Source organism: Cebus imitator, unplaced genomic scaffold (assembly GCF_001604975.1).
Source record: "Cebus imitator isolate Cc_AM_T3 unplaced genomic scaffold, Cebus_imitator-1.0 Scaffold460, whole genome shotgun sequence".
NCBI lineage: Eukaryota > Metazoa > Chordata > Mammalia > Primates > Cebidae > Cebus > Cebus imitator.
The window spans coordinates 1,372,946-1,386,908 of NW_016107775.1; the positions used below are offsets into that span (position 1 = coordinate 1,372,946).

The window sequence follows — 13,963 nt, forward strand, 5'->3', positions numbered from 1 at the left end:
AAAAAAAAAAAAAAAAAAAAAAAAAAAAAAAAAAAACAAGAAAACTCTACCGTCTTGTTAAGGTGGCTCTGGTCGCCATATTGGGAATCGTGAGTAAAGTCAAGGCATTGACTGTATTTGAAGAATTATAACCCAATATAGTAGTCCAGGCTTATGTTTGTTCTGGTGCCTTAAAAATTTGAATTGTCTTTATGAATTATTAATCTGAAATTTGCTTTTTTTAGTTTTTAAATTAAATTCAGTTTTTCAGTAATAAGAGAGTTTTAAAAATTAAAAAAATAGGTGCATGAATGAATACCACGTGAGGAATGTTTTTTACTTGTCTCCTTTTTATGTTTAAGGATGTTAAGGAAGATCCTGAGTTCTAGGACCCAAAATTTTGCTTTTCTCTTTGCAGGTTCGAAAACATGTGAATGATCTCTATGAAGACTTAAGAGATGGACACAATTTGATTTCTCTTTTAGAGGTTCTTTCAGGAGATACCTTGGTAAGTTTTAGCTTTCTTATTTATTTTAAAGAACATGTAATCTTTTCTGCATATGACCAATGTGTTTTCAATACAGACTCTTTAGATTTTTGCAAGATTCATCTTTTGAGTTGTGAATTCTGCCTGAAAAAGTAGTTCTGGTTAGATTCCTAAGCATTTTCAAACCTCAACTGATAGGAATTTGAGAGACTGAAGCAGTTTGATTACTTCACTTATATAATCAGTTCTATAATTAAAATACTGTTTTTGTTCTTGCTTCTTTTTTACCTTTGGGTTTTTTTTTTTTGCTTAGCAGAAGTTGGATGCGTAATATAACCACATATTAAAAGACTTACAAATAGCAAGAAAATAAACATTGCTTTCTGAAAAATGGTCTAACCCATTCCGCAGGTGTCATTTCTTTTTTTGTGAACATTACTTCCCCTTCTTGGTTACCTGTTCTCCTTCATTATGTTCTGTTCATGCTCTTCTTTTCATTTCTGGTCTGTCTTGTGTCTTTGCTGTCCTATCTTCTGTCTGTTGTATTCATTAGCCAAGGGAGCGAGATTTTTTGAAGACCTTACGATTGGTGAGTGCAACAGAAGCATGCGAATATGAACAGCATGAGGATGTGGAGGATGAGGATAAGGGGGTAGGTGTCGCCCCCATAACTTGACTAACCTAGCCGTTCCCATGCGGTGAGCGCTAACCTGATAGAGAAGTAACTCCTGGGTTCAGGCTCCTTTTTAGAAAAGTGTAGAAAGGACCAAACCCACAGTAAGGTGGATGTGTATGTACCAAAAAATTGGACAAAGGAAATATTTTCTCTTTTAAATTCTCTTCAGAGAGCTAAAATGATGGAATTGTTTATACATTACTGTGCACCGCATGGTAATTAAGCAGACTTAAAGTACATGATGACATTTTAGCTAAACAATTTTATATACATTGTATATAAACATGGAAATTTTACACCCAGTCTGCTAATTTTTGTGTAAATTCATTCAGTTTCTGAAAGTGATATTTCAAACATGGCAAAAGTTTTTGCTTTTTATGAAAGAACTTAGGGAAATTTTATTTAGTATTTAAGTTTCTGCTTTAAACTACACCTATTAGCAATAGGTATTTGATGGACATTTTTTACCTTTCTAATATGTCTCAAGGTATTTAAAAGGGAGATTTAAAAATCCAGTATCCCGATAGGACTCACAGAGCTGTTTAATCTCCGTGGCACTTAATTGACTGAAGCTAACCTTTGCAAGACAGACGTGCTTCTTTTTTCTTCTACATACCTAGTGCGCCTCGATTTTATTGGAAATTGTGCTTTTGTTGGATCCAGTGGGTAAATTTATCAACATACTTATTTTTCCTTCTGTGGTGTGCTGTCTGTTTTATTATGGCACCTTTGGTTTCAGCAACCTGTGCATATTGAAGAAGCCAAGCTGTCAATTGTCTTTTTTCTTTTTTCCCTTTGGAAGATTTTATGTGATAAATTTCAGCTCCATTCTTTGTATTTTTGTTAAGCATTTCTCAGCTCTGTTTCCTTATGTTTTCCTTCATGCTAACTTGTAACGTTTCTTAAGGGAAACGGCATTAAGGAAAATAGTTCTCCTTTGTCACTTTTCCTGAGACTGAGAAAATAATTGTGTCCATCCCCAAGTAGTATAGAGTCCTTTCTGAGGATTGTAGTGTCCAATTTTGTGAAAATGCTAAAATAAAATAAAGAGGAAATACATATTTTTAATTGGTTTTCTCTCCTTATCATGGCTAAAGAAACCTTCTCTGTCTTTCTCCTTCTTGGTGATTTTTATACTAACTGCATGCTACTTTATCTCATTTTCATTAATATGCCATATGTATATATGTGTGTGTGTATATACAATTGTAAAAACCCTCTTGCTAATAGTGTTCAATAAGAAGGTAAAATGATGAATGATATTTACTTATTTTCGTGCCTCCATAGCTAAGTAATTGTAGGCCAGAATGGTTTTATTACCAAATATGAAATGTCTGTATGTCCTGTGACATTTTCTATTTTCCTTTTGTTTAAATAAAAAATTCATAATAAAGTACATGTCTAAATAAAATATATTTGGAAAAAAATCCCTATAATAGTTTTACCTTCAATCTCAGACAATATGAGGAAATTGAAAACTTCTTAGAAAATCTTATAACATTACCCGGACAGTAAATACTGTTTTGATATATTAAGATGAACAGAAAGTATATTAAAATTAGCACGGTCTGTGATAACAGAAACTGTTTTTTATACCTGCATTTTTCTATTCTTAGCCCAGAGAAAAAGGTCGGATGCGTTTTCACAGACTACAGAATGTACAAATTGCACTTGACTATTTGAAAAGACGCCAGGTATGATGCTTTTAAAAGACTATAATCATATAAACATATGTTACTAATACATCTACATAGAAACATGTCAGGGAGTAACAAGGTTAAATTTGCCTGTGAATTATAACCAGTAAGCTTGTGCTTTGGTGAAGCAAATATTTAAAAACATGTTTAAACATTTGCTCCCAAGAAAAGGAAATTGATAGTGTGGATAAGCCCAGAGGAATTATAAGTGACTACATTTCCATTGGTATAAGAACTTCTGATTTTCTTTCTGTTTGATCTGGATTGCATTTGCCTAGGAAGTTAATGACATTTTAGTAGCAACAGAATGTTAAGAATGCCTATGAACACTTCTTAGTTGTGGGGAACATTACATATTGTGCTTAGTATATAAAAATACTTAATTTTTATAAAAATACTTTATATAATACTTTTAATTTAGTGTAAGCATTTGTCATACTTAGTGATAAGACAACATTTGTTTTTTTATAAGTAGATAATACTGGATAATGTATGAGTAGTTAAAGATACAACAGCATATTTTTGACAGTAGCCCCCAACTGAGTTGAGGTATCTGGAGAAATCTTGGAAAAGAATTAATAATAGATTGGACATGGTCTTGATTTGGTGGTGCTATGTATTATAGTGTCATAAGCCAAAATAGTAGTAGTTTTTCAGCTACTAGAAAAAAGAAAAATAATGTAGGAGAGTTGAAAATTACTGAAGACAGTGAGAGTCGGGGGGCAACAATTTTGTTTTTTAATAGTTTGAAAGAAAGGAAGAGGCTGGATGTGGTGGCTCACGCCTGCAATCCCAGCACTTTGGGAGGCTGAAGTGGGAGGATCACTTGAGCCCAGGAAGTTGAAGATGTGGTGAGCCATGATTGCACTATTGCACTCCGGCCTGGGTAACAGAATGGGACCCTGTCCTCCCCCCGCCGCCAAAAAAAAGCAAGAGAAAAAGGGGGAGAGGTGAACACTAGCTTTTATTATTTCTTTATTATTATTCTTTAATATTATGAACATTAAAATGCTTTTTGCTATTAAACACTAATAAATCCTCAGTGCTTAAATATTTTAAATGTATTGGTGTTTGCTCATTATTCATCTTTCTAGTGAAAGTTTCCAGAAGGATACTTCTGAAATGTTTTCTGGCAGTATTTTGTTCAAGAAGTAAAATGTTACATATCATAGTATATAATTCTCAGTATTTAATTCATGATATTAAATTATTTTGTCCAGGAAGTGAATGTTAAAGATCATAGCATTATTTACCTGACTATACAGTTTGACAGTTGATAAGCTTTAAATATGAGTATTATATTATTTTAAAATGTTTGAACAGCCTTCCGAATGCCCAGTGACTTATGTATTTATTTATGGCATATTGATAGCAAAATAATGCTTGTTATTTTAAAATCTTGTAGCAGAAGTTTGAGAAAGTTGTTAGAATTGTTAGAATAGTTTTAAAGTTAATGGTAAGAGTAAAATAAAGTTTATTTTTAAAAGACAAAATTATTTCTAATTTTAAGATGTCATGTATTTAAGATCTCTCACTTGAGAAGTTGTATTTTTGTATTTACAAGTGAGTGCTTTTGGTACTGGCTCTAGAACGGCAGTCCCCAACTTTTCGGGCAACAGGGACTGGTTTCCTGGAAGACCATTTTTCCATGAGCTGGGTGGTGGGGCAAGTAGGGGTTGTTTCAGCATGATGCTGTTTCACCTCAGATCATCAGGCATTAGATTTTTATAAGGAGTGTGCAGCCTAGATTCCTCAACTGTGCAGTTCACAAATAGGGTTTGCACTCCTACAGGAAGCTCATGCTATGGCTTATCAGACAGGAGGCAGAGCTCAGGTGGTGATACTCCCTTGCCTGCTGCACATCTACTGAGCAGCCCAGTCCCTATTGTATAGGCTGTGGGGTTGGGTTGGGACTTCTGCTGTAGAAGACGAGAATGCAATAATACCTGCTTTTTCTTTGTTGTTATTCAATAATTTGTAAATATAAAACGATTGAGAATAAGGGTAAAACAGTATTTGGGTGACTACTGACATTTAAATTATTCAATTTTTTTCTTTGTATAATTTAGAATTGCTTTTATGTAGGTAAAGATAACTTGTTCAGGTTTGATAAACAGTTGATTTTATCTCTTCTTCACTTGCAAAACAGGTGAAATTAGTGAATATTAGAAATGATGACATAACAGATGGAAATCCCAAATTGACTTTGGGATTAATCTGGACAATTATTTTGCACTTTCAGGTAAGCCCAGATTTTCTTAATTTCAGCGCCTAATTGCTAGTTTTCAGGTGGTTCATATGAAGGGTGAATTATACATTCATGTTCTATGAAAGAAAAATAAATTTCAGGTTTCTTTCCTTAAATAATATATTTGAATTGTTCTTTTAAGCACCATGCTGCTTGTGAATCTGACACCTAGTTTCCTGTTCTTGATAAGCTTAAGTTATAGTTTTAAAGACAATGTTTGTAATCTCAGAGTTGGAAGACATATTTCTTTTTATTGACTGGAGACACTTTTTTTTGCTCATTGGAAAGTATTGCCTGTTTTAGATACTTAAATATCTCATCATTGGCCGGGCGCGGTGGCTCACGTCTGTAATCCCAGCACTTTGGGAGGCCGAGGCGGGTAGATCACAAGGTCAGGAGTTTGAGACCAGTCTGGTCAACATGGTGAAACCCCATCTCTACTAAAAGTGCAAAAATTAGCTGGGTGTAGTAAGAAATATAATAAAAATTTAAAAAAAGGTTTCATGATTAGTCCTTATTTAGAATGTTTTCTATTGATAGTTTCTTAGCTATGTCAACGATTTCCTCCTTTGGTAGACACTAGATGGCAGTATAATTATCCTAAAGTGATGTGAAGTAGAAGAAAAGTATTGATGTTTTATGCGGAGCGGTGCTTTCTCTCTTTAGATTTGAGGAAAGTGTAAATTTATTGACTATGAATTTAATAAATCTGAGCCAGTTGAGGACCGATTTTGGTTTAGTTATGGGGAAATGATACATTAAAAAAGTCTTCATTTGATTTAATGCGACTCCTAACTTTAGAACTTTCTTTAGTTTATTGACTGCTGGTCTGATCAAGAAATGTTCTGCTACTAGAGGCTGCAGAGAGGGGGAAAAGGGTGTGGGCTGAACAACTACCTTTTGGGTAATGTGCTCACTATCTGGGTGGTGGGATTATGTGTACCCCAAACCTCAACATCCTGTAATATACGCAGGTAACAAACCTACACCTGTGCTCCCTGAATCTAAAATAAAAGTTTAAATTATAAAAGAAAAACACAAAAACCAGAAATGTTCTGTGTACAGCACAGAGCGGCACTCAGTTGGCACTCAGTACATCTTACTGATTGATTACTGTACAGTGGATCTTCAAGGAAGAAAAGATAGCTTGCCAGCTTCAGAAAGGACCTGGGCTTTTGAAACAAGTCTGGTAAAGATTAAGAATTAAAAAAAAAAATAATTGGCTGAAATACAGGTTTCCAGACAAATGGTGGAGAATAATGTACCTGGGGGGCTCATTGGGAACAGGATAGATTGGACAGGTATGGAGAGCTATAGGAAGCAGAGTCTAGGCAGGTCTAGGACCTGAACGGCCAGCTGAATAGTTTCAGCAGAAGGACATTCACAAATACCCAGGTAATAAAAGGAAAAGATGTTAGCCATCCAGACTACAGGGCAGCTAATACAGGTGAGTATCTACTTAGGTGAGTTGTTAATGTCAAGAGAAGCCAGTAACCAGAACTGGAAGCCAGGACCTCAAAGGACTGAGGGTCCCCATTACTGGAGGACTCTATCATTAGGGGATCAAAGATATTGGACCTAAATGAAGGCAATAATTTGGCTTGAAGCACAGAACCAGACCTTGTTACCAGAATTGGGTGAAGTCTAAGTAGAATTGGTCAAAAAGCTGATTTCCTGTGGAGCGCTTCAGTGGTTTTGCGGGAATCCTTTAATTAGCCATAAGTGGATCAGATCCTAGAGCTTTTAGTAGGGTTGAAACTGCAAGAACCCCAGATGAGAAAGTGAGAGGCCTATGGAGAGAATCAATGACTCCGCCACCAGCTGGTGAGGTAGGCTGTGTCTGAATTTTGAATGTTAGACCAAGGATCAGTGGGGCAATGGAAAGCATGCAGGCTTTGGAGGGAGGCAGAATTAAGTTTTGTTCTTGGCTCTTTTATTTATTGTTTGTTGTGATACCAGTGGATAAGTCATCTTACTACTCTTAGCTTAAAAAAAAATGTGTTTCTGTTCATCACTTTCCTTTTTCTGCCCATAAATCTTTTTCAACGACATGACCTGTGCTGGAGTCTCTCTGAATCCATTCTGGTTTGTGGGTGGCTCTATTCCCAAATTGATTTTTGCTCAATTAAATTTTGGTAAATTTAAAAAAATGTGTTTTAAGAAACAACATCTATTAATTCTATGTAAAATAGTTAGAAATGAGCAGAGTCCGCAGTGAGAGGGATAAGCTCTGAAGCTGAGATGGTGATCTCAGAGTGAAGTGATAAAGGTCAGGACTCAGTGATAAAGGTCAGGACTCAGTGATAAAGGTCAGGACTCAGTTGGGGATGCAAAATTGAATAGAAAAGATCACACTTTGAAGGAAGAGAGAAAGGGACTTGGACATAGGGCACAGAGGGTGAAAGAAAGAGATTTGTTAAAGGTAACAAAAGTTTTTAGCCTGAGAGATTAAGAAACAGTAGACTACTGAGAGACATGGGGGTGATGGTAAGGGGAAAACCAATGACCTTCTGGGTGGCCTTGATGGGCTGGTGGGATATCCTGTGCATCTGTCTGCTGAGCAGTTGGAGACATGAGTGGAGCTGAGAAGTCAGAGGTACAGATACAAAATTGGGGGAGTTCTCACTACACAAGTGATCACTGATTTTATCAGAAAGAAGAGATCTTCAGGGGATCCAAGAGAAGAGCACAAATGGAGAATAGATGAGAGCTAAGGATAGAAATTTGGGGAAGGCCCATGGTCATGGGTGCGGGAGAAGATTCTGCTAAGAAAACAGAAAAGGAGCATTTGAAGAGTTGGACAAAGTAACAGGAAAATATACTGATGAAACCAAGGGAAGAGAATTTCAAGTAGAAAGAATGGTGAGTAATATGAAATGCCACTAGAGACCACAAGAAAATTAAGATGGAGTACAGGTCAATAGTTTTGTCTAGAAAGAGGACATTGGAGACCCAAGCTCCTGGGAGCAGAGACTAGGAAATAACAAGACAAAATTTGCAGAAGGGTTGGGAAGTAGAAGCAGTGTATTTAGAGGCTGAGTTTGAGAAAGTTTAAAGCAAAGGGCATTCAAAAAGGAATTATATACTAAGAGGGCCCTTTGGGGTTCAGCTGCCTTTGGAGGAGAGAGGAAGACTAGTCACAGAAGTACCAAAAGAAGTTTTGCTGACCAGGCGCAGTGGCTCACACCTGTAATCCCAGCACTTTGGGAGGCTGAGGTGGCGGATCACCTGGTATTGGGAGTTCAAAACAGCCTGACCAACATGGGAAAACTCTGTCTCTATTAAAAATACAAAATTAACTGGGTGTGGTGGCACATGCGTGTAATCCCAGCTACTCCTGAGGCTGAGGCAGGAGAATCACTTGAACCTGGAAGGCAGAGGTTACAGTGAGCTGAGATCACACCATTGCACTTCAGTCTGGGCAACAAGAGAGAAACTGCCTCAAAAAAAAAAAAAAAGGGGAGCGTCCTTCCAGCGGGGTCGATTATTGAATAATAAAATACATTTAAAAAAAATGGATGGGGACCCGGCAAAATGGCTCCTGCAAAGAAGGGTGGCGAGAAGAAAAAGGGCCGTTCTGCCATCAACGAGGTGGTGACCCGAGAATACACCATCAACATTCACAAGCGCATCCATGGAGTGGGCTTCAAGAAGCGTGCCCCTCGGGCACTCAAAGAGATTCGGAAATTTGCTATGAAGGAGATGGGAACTCCAGATGTGCGCATTGATACCAGGCTCAACAAAGCTGTCTGGGCCAAAGGAATAAGGAATGTCCCATACCGAATCCGTGTGCGGTTGTCCAGAAAACGTAATGAGGTTGAAGATTCACCAAATAAGCTCTATACTTTGGTTACCTATGTGCCCGTTACCACTTTCAAAAATCTACAGACAGTCAACGTGGATGAGAACTAATCACTGATCGTCAAATATATCGAATAAACTTAAAAAAATTGCCTTTAAAAAAAATGGATGAAGAACCTGAAAGAACTAAGCAATGGGAAGGAGGCTATGAAAGAACATGGGAGATTCTTAAAGAAAATGAATCTGGATCACTTAAAGCTACAATAGAAGACATTCTATTTAAGGCAAAGAGAAAAAGAGTATTTGAGCACCATGGACAAGTTCGACTTGGAATGATGGGTCACCTTTATGTGGTAGTAGATGGATCAAGAACAATGGAAGACCAAGATTTAAAGCCTAATAGACTGACATGTACTTTAAAGTTGTTGGAATACTTTGTAGAGGAATATTTTGATCAAAATCCTATTAGTCAGATTGGAATAATTGTAACTAAGAGTAAAAGAGCTGAAAAACTGACTGAACTCTCAGGAAACCCAAGAAAACATATAACATCTTTGAAGAAAGCTGTGGATATAACCTGCCATGGAGAGCCATCTCTTTATAATTCCTTAAGCATGGCTATGCAAACTCTAAAACATGCCCGGACATACAAGTCGAGAAGTACTAATCATCTTCAGCAGCCTTACAACTTGTGATCCATCTAATATTTATGATCTAATCAAGACCCTAAAGGCAGCTAAAATTAGAGTATCTGTTATTGGATTGTCTGCAGAGGTTCGAGTTTGCACTGTACTTGCTCGTGAAACTGGTGGCACATACCATGTTATTTTAGATGAAAGCCATTACAAAGAATTACTCACACATCATGTTAGTCCTCCTCCTGCTAGCTCAAGTTCTGAATGCTCGCTTATTCATACGGGATTTCCTCAGCACACCATTGCTTCTTTATCTGACCAGGATGCAAAACCCTCTTTCAGCATGGCGCATTTGGATGGCAATACTGAGCCAGGGCTTACATTAGGAGGCTATTTCTGCCCACAGTGTCGAGCAAAGTACTGTGAGCTACCTGTTGAATGTAAAATCTGTGGTCTTACTTTGGTGTCTGTCCCCCACTTGGCACGGTCTTACCATCATTTGTTTCCTTTGGATCCTTTTCAAGAAATTCCCCTAGAAGAATATAATGGAGAAAGATTTTGTTATGGATGTCAGGGGGAATTGAAAGACCAACATGTTTATGTTTGTGCTGTGTGCCAAAATGTCTTCTGTGTGGACTGTGATGTTTTTGTTCATGATTCTCTACACTGTTGCCCTGGCTGTATTCATAAGATTCCAGCTCCTTCAGGTGTTTGATTCCAGCATGTATACATTGTGTTAAAAAGAAATTTGCAACTGTGAATAAAATGACTTCTTTAGAAGAAGCTTCATTTAAAACATGAAAGGAGAATCTGACTTAAGAAACTTTTTGCTAAGAAAAGGTAATATTTTATTAAATTTTAAATTTGTGTTCTGTCACAGAAAGTGCCTGGAATTCAGTAGTACTTCACTCGGTTAACTTTGTTTTCTATTATTTTGAGTTATACTGTTTTCAAAGTCATTATGCATTATTATGTGTAAATTACTTATAATTAAATTGATGTGACAGTTTTATTTGTTTTTATAATTAAATACAGAATCTTTATGATTTATGTTAATTCATTAGTGTAAGAAGAAAATTAAATGTAAATTCAGTAAGTCTAAATGTAAATTTAGTGTAAGATGAAAATAATTTATCAATAGTTATGAAATTAGGCTGGGTGCTGTGGCTCACACCTATAATCCCAACACTTTGGGAGGCTGAGGTGGGCAGATCACCTGAGGTCAGGAGTTTGAGACCAGCCTGGCCAACATGGTGAATCCTGTCTCTACCAGAAATACAAAAAAATTAGCCAGGCATGGTGCTTCACACGTGTAGTCTTAGCTACTTGGGAGGCTGAGGCAGGAGAATCACTTGAATCCGGTAGGCGGAGGTTGCAGTGAGCTGAGATCGTGCCACTGCACTCTAGCCTGGGTGACGGAGCAAGACTCCATCTCAAAAAAAAAAAAAGTTATGAAATTAATACCTATGAAATGATATACTGCTACATCCACCAGAGGGGTCTTTTTAGGTTTAACCAAACATTTGGAATATATTTATCAAGTTAGTACATCTGAAATTATTTGTGGCAATGACCAACAGAAGTCACTTTAGAGTAAACATTCAAACTCATAAGACTACCATGGCCATACTTGGTACCTACTTACTCAAAAGGATATTAAACAGAAATAACAGCCTGCCAGCACAGCATCAATCAGTCCACATTAGCAGTGGAAGTCCTTGTAGCAGTCCACTAGTACAATTTAGGTGCAAGGAGATCAGATCCTCCACAGGCATCAGGGAACCAGTATATCTTAACAATTCCATAAAACAGCTTCCAGGGTATCCACAAGGGATATGTCATTTTCAAGAGTCACCACATTCAGGAAAGCCTAAAGCTTGAAATCTCCCTTAGATTATTTATAGTGCATCCCAATCCAGATACAGGAACAGTTAACGATTGATTTTTACTATGAACAAAGTTGCCTAAAAGCATAGTTGATACCAACCATGGTCATTAGTTACCATGGTTAACAGAGCTCTAAAAGTTTGACAGAAGGTGAGATTCAAACTCCCTCACTTTCATATGCTAAACCTTTTGCTTTACTCTGGGTCATTAGAGAAACTTAGGTGAGAATGTATGATGAAGTTTGTTTTAGGTTCAATGCAGATGTATCATTATAGACAGAACTCTTTTCTGGTTATATCCAATTAAGAGTAAATCAGGCTTTCATAGCAAAGGTACGTCTATTTTATATATATATAAACTTTAGGTACTCTAGATTGAGTTTCACTATGAAATTTGTGATTTTATAACTAAGAATTTTTAGTAAAAAACATTTCCAGTATCGCTTCTCGGCTTTTTGGCTAAGATAAAGTGTAGTATCTGTTCTTATCAGTTTAGTCTGATACGTCCTCTATCTGAGGACAATATATTAAATGGATTTTTGGAGCAGGGAGATGGAATAGGAGCTTGCTCCGTCCACTCCACGCATCGACCTGGTATTGCAATACTTCCAGGAACGGTGCACCCCCTCCAGTAAAAGAAAAAAAAAAAATTACCAGTAAAGACAATGTAATCCCACCCTGAAGAGTCTATTTAAGGAGCCCAGGAATATGCGTTTTTAATAAGCACACACACACACACACATATTATATGTATATATATAGTGACCAAAGTAACAGGAGTTTTTCTCAAAAGTCATACTCCCAAGAACCTAGACCCGGTGGTTCTTTATGTGGAACAAATTTCAGCTATAGGTAACCTGGTAACTGCTATTTTCTCCCATCTCCTCTGTCAACAGAGGTATCAGTGGCTTGCAGGAGATTCCTTTAATACTCTCAGAGTATTCTGTCTTCCCTTATCTGGTTTAGAAGGAAGGCCTTCAGTAGTTACCTACTGAAAATTTACTAGGACTCTATTAGAGACTCACCTCTCGACCTGATAAAAAGGGATATCCAGTGTCTGTTTTCAAAGCTTTATCTCTTTCTACAATTTTGAGTTTTACTTGCATATTTGGTAAGGTTAAGGCGAAATTTTAGTTATACTTAAGGAGCTCTTTTTTCACAATTATAGAGAAAATTTTGGTCTGTTGAAGATTGCAGAAATAGAAATGGTAATATAAGACAGCTCTGGCTTTTAATTTTTTTCTTAAAACTCTACAGTATATTACAATAGTGAAGGAAACTATTAACATGAGAGATCTTTCTGAATAGTATGTCTTTCTGAGTTCCACTGTTCAGTTACAAAACTCCTTAATGCTTAAAATTCATTATGAAAATTAGGTTTATTTTAGATACTTTCAAGTGTATACATTTTTATTTCATAATTTTTATTCTGTTAATTTTTGTCTTTGAACTAAAGCATTTAGTTCATTTATATTTACTGTGTACATTTTATATTTAATAAATATATTTATTATATGTATAAAAAGATTGCCACTGACATATTTGGGTTTAAATCTATTATTTTTGTGTTGTTGGTTCCAACAATTCCATCATTCCATTTTTTTAAATAATTTTTTTAACTGCACATTTGAACTATCTTTTCTTTCTTGCCTTCTTTTGGATTACTTACTTTCTAACATTCTGTGTTTTTCCTCACTAGTTTGAAAATTATATACATTGTTTTTATTCTTTCAGTGGTTATCTTAGAAATTACAACAAACAGAATTTCTTAACCTAGGTCCCCTAGAAAGTAGAACCTGAGGCAAAGATGAAAGTGTTGTTACTTTATTAGGGAGGGGCGGATCTAGGGGGGTGAGAGTGTGGAAGAAAAGGGAAAACAAGGCAAGGAAAAATGTGGTGCATTGTGTTACTAGAGCAGCTTGGCTTCATGACAAACTGTGACGAGATACAGGAGCCTCCCAGCAAGTGTGTTCACTTAGAGTGTGGGGCTTCTCCAGAAGGTTTATAAGGAGAAACTGCCCCTCTGAGCAGTCCATTGAAGGGAGGAAAGAGAGGTAACTTACCTTCCTAACTTCTTCCATTTCCCATTGATTCTAGTTTGCCCATAGGGCTGTGTCATCTAGCCCATCTCGTGCTCAGTGGTGTGGCATTGCATCCACCTCTAGAAGGATTTCTCAATAGTTCATTACTTCCTCATGTTTATGGTCATGTCTGTGTTCAGCTGTATCTCTAGAATGGTTGGGAAATTCATAGCATGAAATTATTTCATGAGTGGTGAGAAGAAAAGGGTGCAATCAGCCCTTGGGGAGTAGGTTAGTGGAATCCCAGTCCTGAGGCCATTAGTGGGTGGCAGAGTTTAGGAGAAAAGGTGAGAAGTTTCAGTCCTTGGGCCCTATAGTAAGAAGAACAAGAGTACAGGAGGTTGTCACACTTCTGAGAAGTAGTCTTAGAGTACCCTAGTATCCCCTTTGAGTCCAGTTCTGTAAGGGCAGAGGATTCATTATTTCCAGGTAATCTAATTCTGTGTTTTTTTTTTTTTTTTTTTTTTTTTTTT

The 13,963-nt window shown here is 36.8% G+C and overlaps 3 protein-coding genes and 1 non-coding gene across 4 annotated transcripts in view; all 4 read left to right on the top strand.

Moving 5' to 3' along the window:
• The window catches only part of DST (dystonin), a 510,996-nt gene that overhangs the window by 251,497 nt on the left and 245,536 nt on the right, over positions 1–13,963 (top strand). The window contains 4 exon segments of the mRNA XM_037732623.1: positions 398–487; positions 1,020–1,118; positions 2,759–2,836; positions 4,989–5,081. Of these exon segments, the coding sequence (XP_037588551.1) occupies positions 398–487; positions 1,020–1,118; positions 2,759–2,836; positions 4,989–5,081 (360 nt within the window).
• On the top strand, positions 8,566–12,937 carry LOC108291593 (general transcription factor IIH subunit 2-like). The gene is given in 3 exon segments (XM_037732625.1): positions 8,566–8,594; positions 9,043–9,525; positions 9,527–12,937. Coding segments are annotated over 2 exon segments (1,185 nt in total). The 5' UTR covers positions 8,566–8,594; positions 9,043–9,052; the 3' UTR covers positions 10,239–12,937.
• On the top strand, positions 8,611–9,041 carry LOC108291596 (60S ribosomal protein L31-like). The gene has a single exon (XM_037732628.1). It carries the CDS (start codon positions 8,622–8,624, stop codon positions 8,997–8,999), a length of 378 nt encoding a protein of 125 aa, XP_037588556.1. The 5' UTR covers positions 8,611–8,621; the 3' UTR covers positions 9,000–9,041.
• Positions 11,849–12,037, top strand: LOC119468620. Its single transcript, XR_005197339.1, has one exon. It is a non-coding gene; the product is annotated as a U2 spliceosomal RNA (small nuclear RNA).